The sequence below is a fragment of the Zophobas morio genome, unplaced genomic scaffold (assembly GCF_036711695.1).
Source record: "Zophobas morio isolate AGI-343-1 ecotype UQ-CSIRO unplaced genomic scaffold, CSIRO_AGI_Zmor_V1 ptg000030l, whole genome shotgun sequence".
Classification (NCBI taxonomy): Eukaryota; Metazoa; Arthropoda; class Insecta; order Coleoptera; family Tenebrionidae; genus Zophobas; species Zophobas morio.
Genome location: NW_026972135.1, coordinates 6,259,482 through 6,279,027, shown reverse-complemented (window position 1 = coordinate 6,279,027; position 19,546 = coordinate 6,259,482). Strand labels below are relative to the sequence as shown.

The following is a 19,546-nucleotide window of genomic DNA, read 5'->3' as shown; positions in this document are numbered from 1 at the left end:
ATTTCTGAAAAAAGTTCCCGTTGCTGAGCTTTTCGATGGTTAGGTGTTTATTTAACATTTTTAAAGCTGCATTCTTTGTAGTCCAAAAATATAAAACAAGTCCCTGTATTAGTTGTATTTGTGTTCACCTAGATAACATAACAAAGTATTAACATAACCACTTATTTAATGAGAAGTTTATGCTATTTTTCAAGTTATATTACATTAAGCTGGTTCCGTCTTCTTTATAAATACTTGAACATTCAACTATTGAACATTCATTAACTGAATTGCGCTAAGAATGAACAGTTTAATACTTTGTGTAGTGACCTTAGCAACGATTTCCAATTGTCTACAACTTCGTAAGTAACTTCTCTAAAAATTGACACCAATTTAATGAATTGTGCAGCTTCTAGTTTCCAAAAATGTGACAGAAGACGAACTGATTTCAACCAGTGTTTAAGCAAAGCTATCCACGGTGCTATTACATCATTAGAAAAACCACTAAAATCCCATGGTTTACCGAGTTTGTACGATGTTGTGTTTCCACCCAATTTGTTTATCGAATTTGGAAATAGTACTTACGGTTTAAAACAACAATTTAAGAATCTGAGGTTTACTGGTTTGTCAAACCCACAAGATGTAACTGCAAGGTACCACTTTCAATTTGCACAACAATTTTTTACACGTTTGTAATGCAGAATGGACTTCGGCCCGGTAACTAGTACTTTAACAATAGAGGCCACGTATTCTGAAATCAAGTGGTCCTCTGAATGGAACGCTGAAGGTACTATGGTTCTTCTGCCTTTAAACGTTGTAACACCGGTTGAGGTAGTTTTGGGTGTGTTTTGTACTAAAAGTCGAAATTGTTTTCTAAAGTATTAAGTTTTAGTTGAACCTGTATTTACCTTGAAATTCGACTTGCAAGAGTACGAAAGAGGTGGTACCTATTTCAAAGTGGTTGGTAGTGGATTTGATATACAAGCACGAAGTTTTAGATTCGATTTTAAAAAGCTCTTTTCTAATGAAGGTTTGAATCGTGAATTTAATTCAGCGATGACCGAAAAGGGGTCTGAAATAATTGCACTATTTCAGCATGTCCTACAGATTTATGCACCTTTCTTTGGCGCTATGTTCGATGGCTTTTTGGAAAAAGTGCCAGTTGCTGAGCTTTTTGACGGCTAATTTTGTATTTCGTGTAATGTTTGATTGGTAATTCTTTTGACTTAATAATGCTTATCGTTTTCTTGAATTCGTAATATCTAATCAATCTATTAAAAGTTTTCTTTTCCTTTATCTACACCTCCTTTATATATAAGTGTTTTATTCCATGTATTATGTTTCTTTTACTATTTTTGCTACTAAATAAACATCTATTTCTTAAGCTCAATACATTTTTAGACTAGACGCATATCAATTGCGATTTGATCTCCCTTCATCACAATTTCGGATAAATTTACAGCAATCTGATGTTTTATTGCTGGATGAACATGAACAATTTTTTTGAGCTTTTAATGTTTTATTTTTACGAATTTGATAATGTCTTGAATCCCACAGTGTTTTTTTAAGTCGAGAGACTCTTGGGTACGCATTGTGCATTACTTTGTTTTGGGGCACTTTACTGTTCTATTTTTGTAAAATTCTCACCCGACCTCTTTTTGAGTTAATTTTGGGACCCCGTTTTCTTTTTGAAAAATTTACAACAATCTTGAGGTTCTAGGTATTCTCTTTTAGAAAGAATTTGAAAGTGCTTTGGGGCTTCTGGTGTATTTTCTTGTGATTTAATTCAATTTCTTAGAGGATACATCATTTGCCTAAATCAGCCTTATCTTAGCAGGCACTAGCCCCGCCCACCCACCCTCTCTTTTCTTAGGGTGTACCATATTAGCCAAAATTAGTTTTATCTTAGCAGCTACTTGCCCCACCCGCCTACCCTCTCTTTTCTTAGAAGGAATGTTATTTGCCAAAATCAGTTTTATCTTAGTAGGTACTAGCCCCGCCCACCCACCCTCTTTTTTCTTAGAGGTTACCTCATTAGCCAAAATTAATCTTATCTTAGCAACTACTTGCCCCGCCCGCCCACCCTATTTTTCTTAAAGAGAATGTTATTTGCCAAAATCAGTTTTATCTTAGCAGCTACTAGTCCCACCTACCCGCTCTATCTTTTCTTAGAAGGTATTTTATTTGCTAAAATCATTCCTATTTTAGAAAGTACTAGCCCCTCCCACCCACCCTCTTGTTTCTTAGAGGATATGTCATCTGCTAAAGTCAGTTTTATCTTAGCAAGTAGTGATGACTAACTTTTACAAAAAATGATCAAAACTTGGAAACATTACGAGCTTAGTTATACATATATGTATATATAGGAATTTTGAACATCTTCTCTAGTGTTTACTTGGTTATGCTTTAATGGATTTTTCTTTTGTTGGTTTTGCTTTTGTTTATAATTTATAAATATCTTATTAATTTTTTTTTTCCATTTATTTATTAATGAAAAATAAGAACTTGTTTCATTAATAAATATATAAATTATAATGCACAACGATTAATGACTATTAGTTGTTTATAAAATTAGGTTGTTTTCGTATTCTGCATCATAAAGAAGTTTTTTATAATTATTTTGGAACGCCCGAAACTCCCATACATAACGTACTAAAGAGTTAATCCGCCATTTTCCAGACATCCGGTATATAACTACATAAACTTTGTATATTTATTTTTCCCAGATTTAAAAAAAAAGTAGCCGAACGTTTTTTTTTAAAGAGACAAATTTACGTTTATTTAACACACAACAATAGAAACAGCAGTTTTTAAAATTAAATTACTAAACTAATTGTGATTGGTATGTATAACTCGACAAAAACATCATATATCTAGTGCATAAATAAAAATTGAAAGCATTAAAAGTTTCACTCCATTTACGTAAACTGTTTTATTATATTACTCTGATCTAACATCACTAGATATAAACGCGTTACCAAAACTCGCGTATGTACTATTGTCACACTTACGTAATACAAGTGTTAAAAAACAGGTACAAATTTTGTTAAAGTTTTCGAAGAAATATAGCCGAAAGTAAATTCTGGAGGATGAAATAAAAAAAAGTCCTTTGATATTTTTCCGAAAGTGGTCTAGGAAAGATCGAAATTTTCATGTGGGGGGAGTATTTGACAAATGGAGCTTTTGAAAATGGACTCTAGAAATCGACAAGAAATTCTGAGAGATAGATGTTGACGTACTGACTCCAAAAATACATAGTATTTTAATGTTCCGGAACAAGTATTTAGAAAATTATTTGGTTTGACAATCCATTTTTTTAATTCTAGTAAATACCATAGTTTGTTAGACGATTCTGGAAAAATGGTAAGAGTTTTTGAAGAAATGAGACCGAAAGAAAATTCTAGAGTGCGAAATACACAAAAACGGAAAGCTCAAAATTTTCACGAGGGGGATTACTTAAAAATTGACCATTTGAAAATGTTTACAAATGCAGTGTTTTTTTAATTTTGTTTGCAATTTAAGGGTGCATAAAAATCGCAGTACGGTTACAATCTCTCAATATTTTGTGGAGAGATTAATAAAAGTATGCACTCTGTTGTGATACAAAAATAATTAATATCTACAATTTTCAAATATCGATATTTTATTTTATTCAAATTTTGTATTTTATCCTTTTTATCTTTTGTGTAAGTATTTTTTATATTTAAAGTTGATGATTACTACAATTTTTTACTTTTTTAAGCGACACATCGAAATCTCAAAAAAATGAGAACAAAAAATAGAGCAAGATACACTAATAATATACACAGTCGTTCTGGTTGAAAAAACCGAAATAGCAACATTGGAAAATTGAAAAAAAAAAGTTTTTAGAAACATCCTATATATTACAATTTGTTCAATTGGTACGACAATAAGGCGCGTACCATTCCTTCCATAAAATATTGTAACACAAATTTCAAAAAAAATGGTAATAACGTGGCAACGTCACATGGGAATTTCAAAAATAATCTGTCATAAAGAGTCTAGGAAAATGCTAACGAGAATGTGTAAAAATATATAGGGTGTTTCATTTACAAAAACTTATTCAGCGTGTAGCCCTCAAAGAAATGTACAACTTTGCACTTAGTGACTCACCCTGTATATCTCAATATACTAATTCGAAAAATGTAAAGGTCCCGGAACAAAATTTTGGACATATGCGATTTGAAAATGAATTAGGAATAATCTTAAAAATTGCAAAAATGTATTCAAATAATTAATAGCAGTTTTCGAAACAATGAAGCAGAAATAGATAGAGGTCGTAATCTACAAAAAAAATGTCTAGGTAATTTTTAGAGGAGCTTTTGAAAAAGTCATCTAAAAATCCAAAATAAATTCTGTGTTATGGAATCTCGACTTGTTGATTCCAAAAATAAAACATGTCTAGAGATCCGTTCCTCCGGCTGGATTATTCCAGATAACTCCCGAGCAACCGTCCCGGTAAAAGGCCCCAATCCCCTGACGTGAAGGTGACCTCTTCGCCTAGACCTATCTTAATTTAAGAACAGCTAGGTTAGGTTAAAAATAACATTATCTCATTTCTATGCAACGGCATCTAATTATAAAAATTAGCAGTTATGCAGACACCAGTTTTTTGAAAAATCGCCGGATTACCTTGCTTCAAGCAGGTTTGAAGCACCCATTCTTTTTTTAATGTCTTAATATATATTTAAACCAACAAACGTTCAAAATTTAATAGATTCCAAGACGGAAAATGAACAGTTTGGTACTTTGTAGTGCCCTTAGGATTTTAGATAAACCTTTGCCATCGCATGGTTTACCAAGTTTGTTCGACGTCGAATTTCCAGACGTTGTCAATATATTCGGAAACCGTGTTTACGGGCTGCTACAGAAATATGATCAAATTAAATTTATCGGTCTGTCGAAACCGGAGAATATAAACGCTAAGTATTATTTTCAATGAGGGTTTTACCTTTTATTTATTTTCTTGCACATATTAGATTTCCGTCCGTTGACTAGTACTGTGACTTAAGTACTCTCAAGTTACGCTAGAAAGTGAAGTTGAGGATCAAGGTACTATTGTTCTTCTACCTGTAAACGTCATAACACCTGTTGAATACACTTTGAGTAGGTACTCTGTACACGTTCATATTATGACTGTTCTAAATGCGGACTTTTAGTTGATCCAACGTTTACATTTAGTTTTGAACTGGAAGAGTACGACAAAAGTACTAGTTATTTTAGGGTAATCGATTCCAAACTAGACATGCAAGTAGAGGGTATTAAATTCGGCTTCAAATAACTATTCTCCAACGAAATTGTGAACGAAGGTTTGAAACAATTTTTAACGCTTTTCTGAAAAAAGTTCGCTTTGCTGACCTTTTCGTTGGTTAGGTGTTTATTTAACATTTTTAAAGCTGCACTCTTTGAAGTCTAAAAATAAAAAAACAAGTCCCTATATTAGTTTTATTTGTGTTTATCTAGATAATATAACAAAGCATTTACATAACCACTTATTTAATGAGAAGTTTATGCTATTTTTCAAGTTATATTCCATTAAGCTGGTTCTGTCTTCTTTATAAATGCTTGAACATTCAACTACTGAACATTCATGTACTGAACTGCGTAAAGAATGAACATTTTAGCACTTTGTGTAGTCGCCTTAGCAACCATTTCCAGTTGTCTGAAACTTCGTAAGTAACTTCTCTAAAAATTGACACCAATTTAACGAATTGTGCAGCTTCTAGTTTCCAAAAATGTGACAGAAGACGAACTGATTTCAACCAGTGTTTAAGCAAAGCTATCCACGGTGCTATTATATCGTTAGAAAAACCACTAAAATCCCATGATTTACCGAGTTTGTACGATGTTGTGTTTCCACCCGATTTGTTTGTCGAACTTGGAAATAGTACTTACGGCTTAAAACAACAATTTAAGAATCTGAGATTTACTGGTTTGTCCAACCCACGGGATGTAGCTGCAAGGTACCACTTTTAAATTTGAGCAACAATTTTTTACACGTTTGTAATGCAGAATGGACTTTGGCGCGGTAACCCATATTTTAACAATAGAGGCCACGTATTCTAAATTCAAGTGGTCAGCTGAATGGAAAGCTGAAGGTACTGTGGTTCTTCTGCCTTTAAACGTTGTGACACCGGTTGAGGTAATTTTTGGTGTGTTTTGTACAAAAAGTCGAAATTGTTTTCTAAACTATTAAGTTTTAGTTGAACCAATATTTACGTTGAAATTTGATTTGCAAAAGCACGAAACAGGTGGTACCTATTTTAGAGTGGTTGGTACTGGAATTGAGATACAAACACGAGGTCTTATATTTGATTTTAAAAAACCCTTCCCTAGTGAACGTTTAAATCGTGAATTTAATTCCGCGATGACCGAAAAGTGGGCTGAAATATTTGCACTGGTTCAGCACATGGCACAGATTTATTCACCTTTCTTTGGTACTATGTTCAATGGCTTTTTGGAAAAAGTACCAGTTGCTGAGCTGTTTGAGGGTTAATTTTGTATTTTGTCTAAAGTTTCATTTGTAATTCTTTTGGCTTAATGATGCGTATCGTTTTTTTCTTTATCTTCACTTCTTTTATACATATATAAGTATTTTATTCCATGTACAATGTTTTCTTTACTATTTTTGAAACTGAATAAACATCAATTTGATAAGCTAAATACATTTTTATATTAGACGCATATCAATTGCGATTTGATATCCCGTAAGACTCCCTTCATCACATAGAAATCATCACAATTTCAGATAAATTTACAAAAATCTGGGGTTTTGTTGCTGGATGAACTTGAAAATTTTTTATGAGCTTTTAGTGTTTAATTTTTACTAATTTGAAAAAGTCTTGAGTACCGCAGTGTTTTTCTTTAATTCGGGAGACTCTCGGGTACCGGGGATTTTTTTTGTCAATTATTTAAAACAATTTTGGAATTGCTTTGGAGCCTCTGTTTTTTCTGATAATTTAATTCAATTTCTTAGAGGATACGTCATTCTTATTAAAATTTTCACTCCATTCTCTTAAACTCTTTTATTATAGGTAGTGTGATCTAACATCACTAGATATAAGCGTGTTACCAAAACGCTCTTATGTACTATTGTTAAGTGTTACAAAACAGGTACATATTTGTTAAAGTTTTCGAAGAAATATACCCCAAAATAATTTCTGGAGGTTGAAATCTACAAACAAATTTCATTTGATAATTTTCGAAAGTGGTCTAGGAAAGATCGAAATTTTCACGTCGGGGAAGTATTTGAAAAATTGAATTTTTGAAAATAGCCTCTAGAAATCCACCAGAAATTCTGGGAAACTCAAAATTTTCATGAGGGGGAGTATTTAAGCTTTTGAAAATGTCTAAAAGTGCACAACAAATTCTGGGTTATACAGAGTGGGTCATTAAATGCGCGTTACTCGATATCTCACTAATTATTAGAAATCGTTGTACGGTTCTTTGGGAGTTTATTTATAAAATTATTTTTGACTATTGCGTTTTAAATAAATACAAGTTTCAAATACCGATACTCCAGTTTTTTTTAAATTCTCTATTTTATAACTGAAGCCTGTTCTACGTATTTTTCCTTTTCTATTTTTTCTGTTAAACATTTTCCATATTTAAAATTGATCCCTGCTAGGATTTTTTACTGAGTAAGATACAATAATAATATACAGTATAATAATAACACATTGTATATTAAAATTTGATTCAATTGGTACGACAATAAAAAGTGTACCTTTGTTTACTGTTCAACAAAATATTGCAACATAGATTTTAAAAATAACCTTGTGCCATTTTTTGTACGAACCTCTCCATTAACTAAAAATTTCCAAAAAATTGGATTAACGTGGCAACGTCGCATCGGAATTTCAAAAATAATTTGTGACTCAAAAGTATAGGAAGTGTTAATGAGAATATCTAAAAATTTAGAGGGTGTTTCATTTACAAAAACTACTAAAAATTATTTAGTGTGTAGTCCTCAAAGAAACGTACAACTTTCATATTTGTCTTTATTCTATTTCTAATAATAACCAATGAGATATCAAGGACCGTGCGCTTAGTGACCCACCCTGTATATTTCAATATACTAATTCGAAAAATATAGAGGTCTTGGAGCAAACTTTCGGTCATATTCGACTTGAAAATCAATTAGTTTATATATATATACTCTTAGTAATTATACGAAAATGAACCTGAAAATTAACTTCCAGATAGACGTCGTAATCTACAAACAAATGTCTTCGACTTGGTGAATCCTAAAATAAAGCATGTCTAAAGATCCGTTCCTCCGGTTGGAGTACCCCAGATAGCGCCCGAGCAACCGCCCCGCTGAAAGGCGCCAATCCCGTGACGTGAAGGTGACCTCTTCGCCTTGACCTATCTTAATTCAAGAACAGCTAGGTTAGGTTAAAAATAATATTTTCTCATTTCTATGTAATGATAGCTTATTAAAATAAGCAGTTATGCCAAACACCAGTTTCTTGAAAAATCCCTAATGCTCGCCGGATAACCTTGCTTCAAACAGGTTTGAAACTGTTGACCCATTCTTTTTTTAATGTCTTCATATATATTTAAACCACCGAAGTTCAAAATTTAATTGATTCCAAGACGGAAGATGAACAGTTTCGTGCTTTGTTTATTAACCCTAGTGGCTTTTGGCAGCTGCCTCAAACTTCGTAAGTAGTTCCGAAAAAAAAACGAATTTTGCTTTTTGTGAACAAATATTAAGCTTCCAGTTTCAAAAAATGTGACAGAAAGAGAACCGACTTTAACCAGTGCTTGAGTGAAGCTATTTATGGCGCCCTTAGGATTTTAGACAAACCTTTGCCATCGCATGGTTTACCAAGTTTGTTCGACGTCGAATTTCCAGACGTTGTCAATGTATTCGGAAACCGTACCTACGGGTTGCTACAGAAATATGATCAATTTAGGTTTATCGGTCTGTCGAAACCGGAGAATATAAAAGCTAGGTATTATTTTCACTGAGGTTTTTACCTTTTATTTATTTTCTTGCACAGATTAGATTTCGGTCCTTTGACTAGTACTTTGACAATCGAAGCGACTTACTCTCAAGTTACGCTAGAAAGTGAAGTTGAGGCTCAAGGTACTATTGTTCTTCTACCTGTAAACGTCATAACACCTGTTGAATACACTTTGGGTAGGTAATCTGGACAAGTTCATAATATGACTGTTCTAAATGCCGTCTTTTAGTTGATCCAACGTTTACATTTAGTTTTGAACTGGAGGAGTACGACAAAAGTACTACTTACTTTAGGGTAATCGATTCCAAAGTAGACATGCAACTAGAGGCCATTAAATTCGGCTTCAAACAACTATTCTCCAATGAAATTCTGAACGAAGAATTTAATTCTGCCATGAGTGCAAAATGGCGTCCGCTTTTTGCTCATTTTAAGCACTTTTTAGCGATTTTTGCTCCGCGGTTTGGGACAATATTGAACGATTTTCTGAAAAAAGTTCCCGTTGCTGAGCTTTTCGATGGTTAGATGTTTATTTCACATTTTTAAAGCTGCTTTCTTTGTAGTCTAAAAATAAAAAGCAACTCCCTATATTAGTTTTATTTGTGTTCGCCTAGATAACATAACAAAGTATTTACATAACAACTTATTTAATGAGAAGTTTATGCTATTTTAAAAATTATGTTCTTATAAGTGGTTCTGTCTTCTTTATAAATGCTTGAACATTCAACTACTGAACATTAATTTACTAAACTGCGTCAAGAATGAACAGTTTAACACTTTGTGTAGTCGCCTTAGCAACCATTTCCAGTTGTCTGCAACTTCGTAAGTAACTTCTCTAAAAATTAACACCAATTTAATAAATTGTGCAGCTTCTAGTTTCCAAAAATGTGACAGAAGACGAACTGATTTCAACCAGTGTTTAAGCAAAGCTATCCACGGTGCTATTATATCGTTAGAAAAACCACTAAAATCCCATGGTTTACCGAGTTTGTACGATGTTGTCTATCCACCCGATCTGTATTTCGAATTCGGAAATAGTACTTACGGTTTAAAACAAAAATATAGCAATTTGAGGTTTATTGGTTTGTCAAACCCACAAAATGTAACAGCAAGGTACCACTTTTAAATTTGAGCAACAATTTTTTACATATTTTTAATGCAGAATGGACTTTGGTCCGGTGACCAGTACTTTAACAATAGAGGCCACGTATTCTGAAATCAAGTGGTACTCTCAATGGAAAGCTGAAGGTACTTTGGTTCTTCTACCTTTAAACGTTGTAACACCGCTTGAGGCAATTCTAAGTGAGTCTTGTGCATGTACTGGAATTTTTTTCTCTGAATTGTTAATTTTAGTTGAGCCTGTATTTACCTTAAAGTTTGATTTACAAGAGTACGAAAAAGGTGGTACCTATTTTCGAGTGGTTGGTACTGGAATTGATCTTCAAGCACGAGGCCTTGCGTTTGATTTTAAGCTTTTTTCTAATGAACGTTTGAATCGTGAATTTAATTCAGCGATGACTGAAAAGGGGGCTGAAATATTTACAGCATGTAAGCCCCTGGAACAGGTTTATGCACCTCTGTTTGGTACTATTTTTAGTGGTTTTTTGGAAAAAGTACCAGTTGCGGAGCTTTTCAAAGCGTAACTGTTTAAATCTGTGTCTAGTTCTACATGTTTTTTATGGGTTAGTCAAGGTAAATGTATTTTAATACGCATACCTATATGATGTTAAAAAATTTGATACTGAAAATTTTGATACATGTATTATAACCACATTTATAATTATTTTTAAGGATATGTCTATATTTCGCTCATGAATAAAAATTTATTTTAATGTAGGAAAATATGCTTTTTCTTTAATTTTTCTCCAATTAAGTCAACCTAAACGACTAATTTTCAATATTCAAGTCGTCTAAATTATCGGGAGTGTTAGATCCGAAGACCTAGGTGGCCATTCCATTGGTCGATGTCTTCCAATCCACCTTCCATCAAATTAATTATCCCCTAACCAAATCCTGGGATCAAAATTTTGTGCATTATCTGGATCAGGAAACGTAGCAATTAGATTCCGAAGCACTGCGGTGTTTTTGTATTTTTTTCAAAAACAATTGTTGCCTTTTTTATGAATTTTGTGCATTACTTTATCAAAAGCCTGTATATAACCGTGCAGGTTATAGGTAGTTCCATGTGATTGGCCCGGCGCATCCACCATTTTGTTGTATTGGTTTTCAAGTTTTTGCATCACCATGTAGAAAAAAATATTTTTATCTAAATTTATGTTTGATTTTTGAATAACTGTTGATATTTATGCGTCATAACTATAACTGTATCTATCGCTATTGTTCAATTTTTACATATAAAATACAACTTCTTCAAAAAAAGTAGAGCTGAAACAACATGATTTCCAGTGTCGTCAATAAAAGTTCGAATATTAAGCACGTACTGATAACCAGCATCAGAGCTCACAGGTCAAAGTATGCATTTGTTTTAAAAGAAAATGAAATTTGATTTAATAAACTAGTTAATTAAGCTTCAATGGAGCAAAATAATTGGAATTTTTTTTCACTACTAGCTTCATTATCAATAACCTCATCTTATATACTTAGTTGTCATTCTTACTAAATACGTAATTTTTAAAGACTAATTTTTTATGTAAATTTTTCAATTTTTAATTTTTTCAGCTTTTGAATTTTTTAATTTTTATATTTTCAATTTTTCTAATTAAGATTTCTCCAATTTTGAATTTTTAATTAAATTTTTCGATTTTTTCAGTTTTTCGATCTGTAATTTCTCAATTTTTTTATATGTGGTTCTTTGAGTTTTCATTGTCAAATTCTTCAGTTCTTCGATTTTTCATCTTTTGGATGTTTCAGTTTTCAAAATTTGTCATTTTCCGATTTTTAATTTTTCAATTTTTCGTGTTTTTAACTTTTGAATATTTCAACTTTCGAGTTTTCAATTTACAAATTTTGGTTTTTGATGTTCTCAATTTTTGATTTTTCGATTTTTCAATTTTTTGTTTTTTTCCTACTTCGAGCTTTAAGTTCAACGATTTCTCAATTTTTAGATATTTTTATTTTTCGTTTTTCAGTTTCTCATTTTCTTTCTTTTTTTCGTTACTTGAATTTTTTGAATTGTAATTTTTAAATCTTACCGTTTTTCATGATTTCAGTCACATATTTTCCAATTTTCCTGTTTCACATTTGAATTTTAAAATTTTTCAATTTTTCATTTTTTAATTTTTTGGTTTTTCATTGATTGAGTTTTTCGTTTTTTCACTTTTTGGATATTTCGACTTTCGAATTTTTCGAATTACAACTTTTGGATCTTTCGGGTTCGATTTTATAATTTTTGGATTTTTCCCTTTTTTTGATACTACAAATTTCAATTTTTCGTTTCACAATTTTCAGATTTTTTTATGTTCTTGTGTTTTATTTTTTCGATTTTTCAATTTTTCGTTCTTTCCCTATATCAATTTTTAAGTTCCTTGATTTTCAGATACATTGACTTTTTTGTTTTGTTATTTTTCGTTTTTTTTGTTTCTTCAACTTTTTGATTTACAGTTTTTAGATTCTTCAGTTTTTCAAGTTTTTAATTTTACAATTTTCAGATTTTCTTTTTTCAACTTTCGAATGTTTCAATTTTTAGATTTTGCAGCTTTTCTAATTAAAATTTCTCTTATTTTCAATTTTTAATAAAATTTTTCCATTTTTTAAATTTTGTTTCTTCTGTTTAATTTTTATATGTCACCCTTCGAGTTTTCATTGTCAAATTTTTCAGTTCTTCGATTTTCCATCTTTTGGACGTTTGAGTTTTCAAAATTGGTCATTTTTCTATTTTTAATTTTTCTATTTTTCTATGTTGCAATTTTTGGGTTTTCCAATTTTGCGATCTGAATCGTTTTTCTTCTTCCAATTTTCCCATTCATTAATTTTTTCAATTTTTTTGAATAGTTCAACTTTTGGTTTTTCAGGTTCTAAATTTTTGATTTTTCGCGTTTTTAATTTTATGTTCTTTCCCTACTTCGCTTTAAGTTTCTTGATTTCTCAATTTTTACGTATTTTTATTTTTCGTTTTTTCACTTTTTCGATTTTTCAGTTTCTCATTTTTTCCTTTTTTCGTTACTTGAATTTTTGATTTGTTAATTTTTTAATCTTACAGTTTTTGAAATCTTCAATCTCATATTTTTCAATTTTCTTGTTTCATCTTTAGAACTTTAAATTTTTTAAAATTTTCATATTTTCACTTTTTACAGATTTAAGCTTTTCAATTTCTTGATTTGTCAATTTTTCGATTTTTAATTTTTTATTTTTAAATCTCTTTATGTTTCATTGATTGAATTTTTCGTTTTTTCAATTCTTGGACATTTCAACTTTCAATTTTTCGAATTTCAACTTTTGGATTTTTCAGGTTCTCGCTTTTTCGTTTTACCCTATTCCGGGTTTTTAATTTTTCGATTTCTCAATTTTTAGATATTTTTGATTTTTCGTTTTTTCGATTTTTTAGTATCTCATTTTTTGATTTGTCCTTTTTTCGTTTTTTCAAAATTTTAATTTCCAACTTTTAGTTCTTACAGTTTATAGAGTTTTCATTTTCATATTTTTCAATTTTTCTTTTTAATTTTCTTATTCGGGTTTACGATATTTCAACTTTTCAACTTTTCGATTTTCAATTTTTGGATTTTTCAGTTTACATATTTTGAATTTTAATTTTTGTCAATATTCCGATAGCTTTGTTTCTCAATTTGCCAAAGTTTAATTTTTCGCTTTTTAATTTTTAGATATTTAAATTTTTTCAATTTTTGGATATTGCAAATTTCAATTCTTCGTTTCACAACTTTCGGATTTTTTAGGTTCTTAACTTTTATTTTTTCAATATTTCAATTTTTACTTTTTTGCCTATATCGTTTCTCGATTTTCAGAAATTTAGATTTTTGTTTTTTTTTATTTTTGGTTTTTTTGTTTCTTCAACTTTTTGATTTACAGTTTTTAGATCCTTGGTGTTTTTAATTTTGAATTTTTCAGTTTTTCTTTTTTCGTCGTTTGAATTTTTCAATTTTTCGTTTCTTCGATACAAATTTCGATTTTTAAATTTCGAAAGTATTCGTTTCTTCAATTTTTCGACGTTTCATTAAGATGCCGATTTTTCGGTTTTTTAATTTTTCATTTTTTCGATTTTTTTTTTTTATATTTTTTCGAACTTCACTTTCTCGATTATTCACTTTTTCGATTTGGAATTTTTACATTTTACATATTTTTGACTCGTTATTTTCCTAGTCTTTAATTTTAACTTTTTCAGTGTTGTAACTCACGAACTTTTCTATCTTTCATTTGCAATGTTCAATTTGTAATTTTTCAACTTTCCAATTTTTCGTTTTTAATTTTGAGATATTTTAATTTTTCGTTTTATCAACTTTTTAATTTCTCAGTTTCGTGATTTTTCAAACTTTAAAATTAAAATATATTTTTCAGGTTTTCGATTTTTCAGTTTCATCATTTTTGATTTTTTGTAGTTGTTTTTCCAATATTTTGATCTTAGAATTGTTCAAGTTACAATTTTTCCAGTTACGGATTTAAAATATTTCAATTTTTTTAATTTTTTTCCTCTTTTGAATTTTTCTCTTCTTCAATTTTTAGATATTTTAATTTTTCAATTCGAAATTTTTCGTTTCTTCAGTTTATTGATTTACAATTTTTCGATTTTCTACCTTAGCAATTTGTAGTATTTTCAATTTTTAGATTTTTCAGTTCTTCGATTTTTCAGCTTTTCTTCTGAAAAAATAGAAAAACTGCAAAATTGTATATATAATTTAAAAATCAAAAATGAAACTTCTTAAAAGTCAAAATGAAAGCTAAAAATTGCAAATCAAAAACTTGAAAAATTAAAGAAGAAGATTAAAATTTGAGAAATTTAAAAATCGAAAAAGTACAAAATCAAAAAAAGAAATATTGTAAAATCGAAATATTGAAAATAAAAAAATCGGAAAATTGGATAACTGAAAAATCCAAAAATTACAAAATTGAAAAATTTAAAAATCGGAAAATCGAGAAACTGAATAATCAAAAACTGAAAATTTGAAAAATTGAATAAACGAAAAATTATAAAATCGAAAGAAACATTGAAAAAATAAAGGAAATCAAAAAACGAAAAGTTATAATATAAAATCGAAAAAATGAAAACTAAAAAGTCGGAAAAATGAAAAATCAAAAATTAAAAACTTGAAAAATTGAGGAAACGGAAAACTGAAAAATCGAAATTCATATGTTCTCATATTATTATATTTTCTCCATTACATTACATTGTTTTATTTTGTAAAAAATTGTTTCCCTTGTTTGCGTTCAACTGAAAAGGGATTAGTGTTTCCAAAATTTCTGTTAAGTTGACCTTCAAATTTCTAAAATTAACACTGCATTCATTAAAAATTGGACGCAATTTGAAGTCTGCTGAATAAAAATGCAATTGAATATCTTAAATATCTACTTTTAGTTAATATCGTTTTCAAAAAATAAAAGAATAATTGGGAGATTAAACTTAAATTTTGCAAAATTTTGCCATTGACATTACAAAAAGACTAGACTAATTTCATTCTTTCATGCATATTAATTCTAATATGAAAATTCATAAACTTATGCTTATTTTCAGACTGGTCAAATTAATCCAACAATTTTGGTAATTAAGACACCCAAGAATGATAATTCAAATGTCTAGCCGCTCTAATGGCCATACTTTGTCTAATAATACATCTAAATTGACCAACTTTTTCACAAACTTTACGTAACAAACCGTTTTTTGATAATATGATAATACTGTTTACGTTGGACTGGTCAGTGTTGACCTTGCCAAACCTGTACACAATTTTTTCTTGCCACGGAAAATAAATATATTCAGCAGCACAAAGGAGCGGAACTCAGTGCATACTACAGTGAAGAAAATGACTTCTTTCGTAGTCTTTGTAGTGACATTGGCAACTTTTGCCGCCAGTCTTAAACTACGTAAATATTTAATTTTTCAAAGTTTTCATAATTACAACCCGTTTTAATTGAAGCTTCTAATTTTAAAAAATGCGACTTGCGAAGAACTAATTTCAACGAGTGCTTGGGTGATGCTATCCACGATGCTATTATACAACTGGACAAACCAATTAAATCACACGGTTTGGAAAGCTTATACGATGTTCAGTTAAGACCTGATATAGATGTGATGAATATTGGGAATCATAGTCAGTCAGTTTTGAGGCAAAAGTTTAGCAAGTTTAGGATTGTAGGGCTTTCCAAACCTGAGGCCACTACAGCGAGGTACTGCAGCTTTATCGTTACATAACCTAATATTCCGGTTTTTGTTTTATTTTTTTAGGTTAGATTATGACCATAAAATTTATACTCTGACTTTAGCTGTAACTTATCCTGAACTTTTGTTCCCAACAGAGTACGCAGCTGAAGGTAGCATCACTGTGTTGCCTACTAACGTTGTAACACCTGTGGAAGTCACCTTAGGTGAGCTTTTTGTGAAAACTTTCGAAGTTAATTTTTAAACCTCAATATTTAGAGAACCCGACCTTAACCTACACTTTTAAACTGAAACCGTACCAGAAAGATACTACTTATCTCAAAGTAATTGATACTGGAATAGACGTTCAAGTGCATGGTATGAGGTGGAACTTCAAACAATTGTTCCGAAACAAACGTCTCAATGAGGAGTTTAATTCGGAACTGACTGAACATGGGCAGGAAGTTTTTGCTACTTACAAATACCTGGAAGTCACGTTTGCTCCATACTTTGGCTTGATGTTAGACAATTTATTGGCGAAAGTACCACTCTCTGAGCTATTTGATGGGATTTAGATGTTTTTGACATTTTAAGCGTACTTTTTTCTGCTTTTATATCTGTACCTTCTGACGTTATATGTAAAAATGCAGAATAAATAATGACATGTTATATTTTAGTTGTAGAATTGACACTTTGCCTTTTTTTTTAATTGAAACCCTATTCACCGAAAATTTCGCACCAGTTTAAAATAAATAATGCATTTAATAATTATTTTATATGTTTTTAAGGCATAATTTACAACTCAGTTTTTTTTAAGAAATACTCTATATATTTTTATATTTTTTAATTTATTTTTGCAATTATCTGCGACGTCGTCACGTTATTCCAATTTTCTTGAAATTGTTTAGCATTGGAAGGGTCCCCAAAAAATTGGGTTATTTTTAAAATCTATCTTACGATATTTTTTGGAAGGATATGTTGTGGAATTATCAAATTTTAATACAAAGAGTGTTTATAAAAAATCTAAAACTTCACAATTTTTAAATATCGATATTTCAAGTTATTTAAATAAAACACCCTATATTTTATTAATGCATTTTATTCTATTTTTTTCTCTTTCTTTTTTGCTAGGTATTTTTTATATTTAAAGTTGATAGTTACCGGGATTTTTTATTTTCTTAAGAGACACTTGGATATATTAGAAGAATGAGGACAAAAAGTAGAATAAGGATGTTCCATTTGAAAACCATTTCAAAATTGTAATATTTTAGATTTTTTATAAACACTCTGTATATTAAAATTTGATTTAGTTTCTCTAGATCCTTTCACAAAATATTATAAGACGGACTTTAAAAATAACCCCGTTGCCCATTGCCAAAAATTTCGAAGAAATTGGAATAACATGGTAACGTCGCATCGGAATTTCAAAAGTAAAATGAGATGAGATCAATCAAAATACCTAAAAATACAGTGTGTTTCATTAAAAAATGAAGTTGTGTGTTACGCCTTAGAAGCAGAGCACTATTATAATAAACCTTAAAAATAATTCTAAAGTTTTTTTCAATTTTTCATAATTAGTGAGATATCGAAGACCGCGCCCTTAGTGACTCACCCTGTATAATGTAACATTTCTAATGACTTCTAAACTGACATTAAATAAAGCGCTCTTACAAAAAAATACCGTCTAAAATAATAGTTTGGACAACATTTAGAAGTATTAATGAAAGTACTGATTGTGAGTACTTGGAATATCTACTTTCAGTACTTTAAGTACTGCGAGACAAACTTTACTATAATATATGAGTACTTTACGTAACCTTCTACTTCAAGTATTGAATAAGTCTGAAAACCTACTATTTTCCAATTTTTCCCAAGTATATTGTGAGCCGTACCGAGTACTAAAATAAAAGAGTACTCAGAACAAAATACTACTTCAAGCACTCAGGAGTTATGACTACTTCATTGTTTTATTTTTTTTTATAATACAGACAGTACTTACAAATATTTAAAATACGTACTATATACAATATTTGCTTTCGGTACTTTTAAATATCATGAGATATAAAAATTATTTGAGATACTCATGAAAGAACTTGACAAAATCAAGTATACATTCCAAGTTCATTTTAAAAATAATCCAAGTAGTAAATACCACGTACCGAAATATATGAGCACTTCAAGTTGAATATTTCTGATTGAACCTAAACACATTTTACGCAGCAATTACGAAGTACTAAAATATAAGAATATTTACTACTAGTGAAGTACTACCTCAAGCACTTAGCAACTGTGACTACCCAATAGTTCTAGTACTTGTGAAAATAAAGTACATTTAAAAATACATCCAAGTAGTAAGTACCAAGTACGGAAATGTATGGGCACTTCAGGCAACTACTTCAAGTACTCAATAGCTCTGATGGAACTCAGTGGTTTTCAATTTTTGTTTAAGTACGTTTTATGAAGAAAATACAAAATACAGAAATATAAAAGTACCTGCTTCAAGTAAAGTACTACCTCAAGAACTCAGCCAATAGTTTTTTTATAATAGAGACAGTACTTACAAATATGGAGAGGACATACTTTCTGTATTTTAAGATGTGAAAACTAGTGTGCATGAATACATCTAATATTTGTTTTTAGTACTTTAAGTACCTTGAAACATAGATATTATTTGAAACACTCATTAAAGTACCTGCCAAAATCAAGTACGAAATACAAATACATTTAAAACACATCCAAGTAGTTAGTACCAAGTACCGAAATATATGAGTACTTCAAGCAACGTTCTACTTCAAGTACTGAAAATTTCTGTTAGTACCCATTGTTTTTCAATTGTTTCCAAGTATATTTTACAAATACGAAGTGAAGTACTAAAATATATAACTTAAATGTGTACAATCCAAATAAAATAGTACTTTAAGCACTGAACTTAATATATTGAGACTACGTACCTTCTGTATTATGGGTACTAGCACATGATTTTTTTTCAGTAGTTGAAACACTCATTCAAGTACTTGGCAAAATCAAGTAGGAAATCCAAGTATATTTTAAAAATAATCCAAATAGTAACTATCACGTACCGAAATATATGAGTACCTCAAGCGACGGACCATATATTTGAAGTGCTGAATCGCTCTGACTGCACCCATTCTTTTACAATTTTTCCCAAGTACATTTGAGGCAGCTGATACGAAGTACTGAAGTGTGAGAGTACTCCAAGGAAAGTACTACTTGAACTACTCAGCAGCTCTGTTTACCTTATAGTTCTATTTTTTTATAATATAATTAGTACTTACAAATAGTAATAACATGC

The 19,546-nt window shown here is 30.2% G+C and overlaps 5 protein-coding genes across 5 annotated transcripts; all 5 read left to right on the top strand.

Moving 5' to 3' along the window:
• The first annotated feature begins 239 nt into the window (after window positions 1-239).
• LOC135137946 (uncharacterized) lies at window positions 240-1,315 on the top strand. Its single transcript, XM_064067727.1, has 4 exons — window positions 240-341; window positions 389-632; window positions 681-820; window positions 872-1,315. The coding sequence occupies exons 1-4, from the start codon at window positions 281-283 to the stop codon at window positions 1,162-1,164; spliced, it is 738 nt and encodes a 245-aa protein (XP_063923797.1). The 5' UTR covers window positions 240-280; the 3' UTR covers window positions 1,165-1,315.
• A 4,245-nt stretch (window positions 1,316-5,560) lies between these two features.
• Window positions 5,561-6,618, top strand: LOC135138830 (uncharacterized). The gene is made up of 4 exons (XM_064068853.1): window positions 5,561-5,672; window positions 5,720-5,963; window positions 6,013-6,152; window positions 6,204-6,618. Exons 1-4 carry the CDS (start codon window positions 5,612-5,614, stop codon window positions 6,494-6,496), a joined length of 738 nt encoding a protein of 245 aa, XP_063924923.1. The 5' UTR covers window positions 5,561-5,611; the 3' UTR covers window positions 6,497-6,618.
• Window positions 6,619-8,493: 1,875 nt separating this feature from the next.
• LOC135137948 (uncharacterized) lies at window positions 8,494-9,557 on the top strand. Its single transcript, XM_064067730.1, has 4 exons — window positions 8,494-8,666; window positions 8,720-8,960; window positions 9,009-9,148; window positions 9,202-9,557. Exons 1-4 carry the CDS (start codon window positions 8,606-8,608, stop codon window positions 9,492-9,494), a joined length of 735 nt encoding a protein of 244 aa, XP_063923800.1. The 5' UTR covers window positions 8,494-8,605; the 3' UTR covers window positions 9,495-9,557.
• A 113-nt stretch (window positions 9,558-9,670) lies between these two features.
• LOC135138967 (uncharacterized) lies at window positions 9,671-10,752 on the top strand. Its single transcript, XM_064069018.1, has 4 exons — window positions 9,671-9,791; window positions 9,839-10,082; window positions 10,132-10,271; window positions 10,323-10,752. The coding sequence occupies exons 1-4, from the start codon at window positions 9,731-9,733 to the stop codon at window positions 10,610-10,612; spliced, it is 735 nt and encodes a 244-aa protein (XP_063925088.1). The 5' UTR covers window positions 9,671-9,730; the 3' UTR covers window positions 10,613-10,752.
• Window positions 10,753-15,889: 5,137 nt separating this feature from the next.
• Window positions 15,890-16,922, top strand: LOC135138904 (uncharacterized). The gene is made up of 4 exons (XM_064068932.1): window positions 15,890-15,959; window positions 16,013-16,262; window positions 16,321-16,460; window positions 16,513-16,922. Exons 1-4 carry the CDS (start codon window positions 15,899-15,901, stop codon window positions 16,806-16,808), a joined length of 747 nt encoding a protein of 248 aa, XP_063925002.1. The 5' UTR covers window positions 15,890-15,898; the 3' UTR covers window positions 16,809-16,922.
• Window positions 16,923-19,546: the final 2,624 nt, after the last annotated feature.

Bases quoted from the DNA above. Each gene is read 5' to 3' on its own strand.
- LOC135138967 (XM_064069018.1), top strand. From the start codon at position 9,731: ATGAACAGTTTAACACTTTGTGTAGTCGCCTTAGCAACCATTTCCAGT. The intron at 9,792-9,838 runs GTAAGTAACTTC...TAAATTGTGCAG, and splicing joins TTCCAGTTGTCTGCAACTTC to CTTCTAGTTTCCAAAAATGT. The intron at 10,272-10,322 runs GTGAGTCTTGTG...TGTTAATTTTAG, and splicing joins ACCGCTTGAGGCAATTCTAA to TTGAGCCTGTATTTACCTTA.
- LOC135137946 (XM_064067727.1), top strand. From the start codon at position 281: ATGAACAGTTTAATACTTTGTGTAGTGACCTTAGCAACGATTTCCAAT. The intron at 633-680 runs GTACCACTTTCA...TTTGTAATGCAG, and splicing joins CCACAAGATGTAACTGCAAG to AATGGACTTCGGCCCGGTAA. The intron at 821-871 runs GTGTGTTTTGTA...ATTAAGTTTTAG, and splicing joins ACCGGTTGAGGTAGTTTTGG to TTGAACCTGTATTTACCTTG.
- LOC135138904 (XM_064068932.1), top strand. From the start codon at position 15,899: ATGACTTCTTTCGTAGTCTTTGTAGTGACATTGGCAACTTTTGCCGCC. The intron at 15,960-16,012 runs GTAAATATTTAA...TTTTAATTGAAG, and splicing joins TGCCGCCAGTCTTAAACTAC to CTTCTAATTTTAAAAAATGC. The intron at 16,461-16,512 runs GTGAGCTTTTTG...CTCAATATTTAG, and splicing joins ACCTGTGGAAGTCACCTTAG to AGAACCCGACCTTAACCTAC.
- LOC135138830 (XM_064068853.1), top strand. From the start codon at position 5,612: ATGAACATTTTAGCACTTTGTGTAGTCGCCTTAGCAACCATTTCCAGT. The intron at 5,673-5,719 runs GTAAGTAACTTC...CGAATTGTGCAG, and splicing joins TTCCAGTTGTCTGAAACTTC to CTTCTAGTTTCCAAAAATGT. The intron at 5,964-6,012 runs GTACCACTTTTA...TTTGTAATGCAG, and splicing joins CCACGGGATGTAGCTGCAAG to AATGGACTTTGGCGCGGTAA.
- LOC135137948 (XM_064067730.1), top strand. From the start codon at position 8,606: ATGAACAGTTTCGTGCTTTGTTTATTAACCCTAGTGGCTTTTGGCAGC. The intron at 8,667-8,719 runs GTAAGTAGTTCC...ACAAATATTAAG, and splicing joins TGGCAGCTGCCTCAAACTTC to CTTCCAGTTTCAAAAAATGT. The intron at 9,149-9,201 runs GTAGGTAATCTG...GCCGTCTTTTAG, and splicing joins ACCTGTTGAATACACTTTGG to TTGATCCAACGTTTACATTT.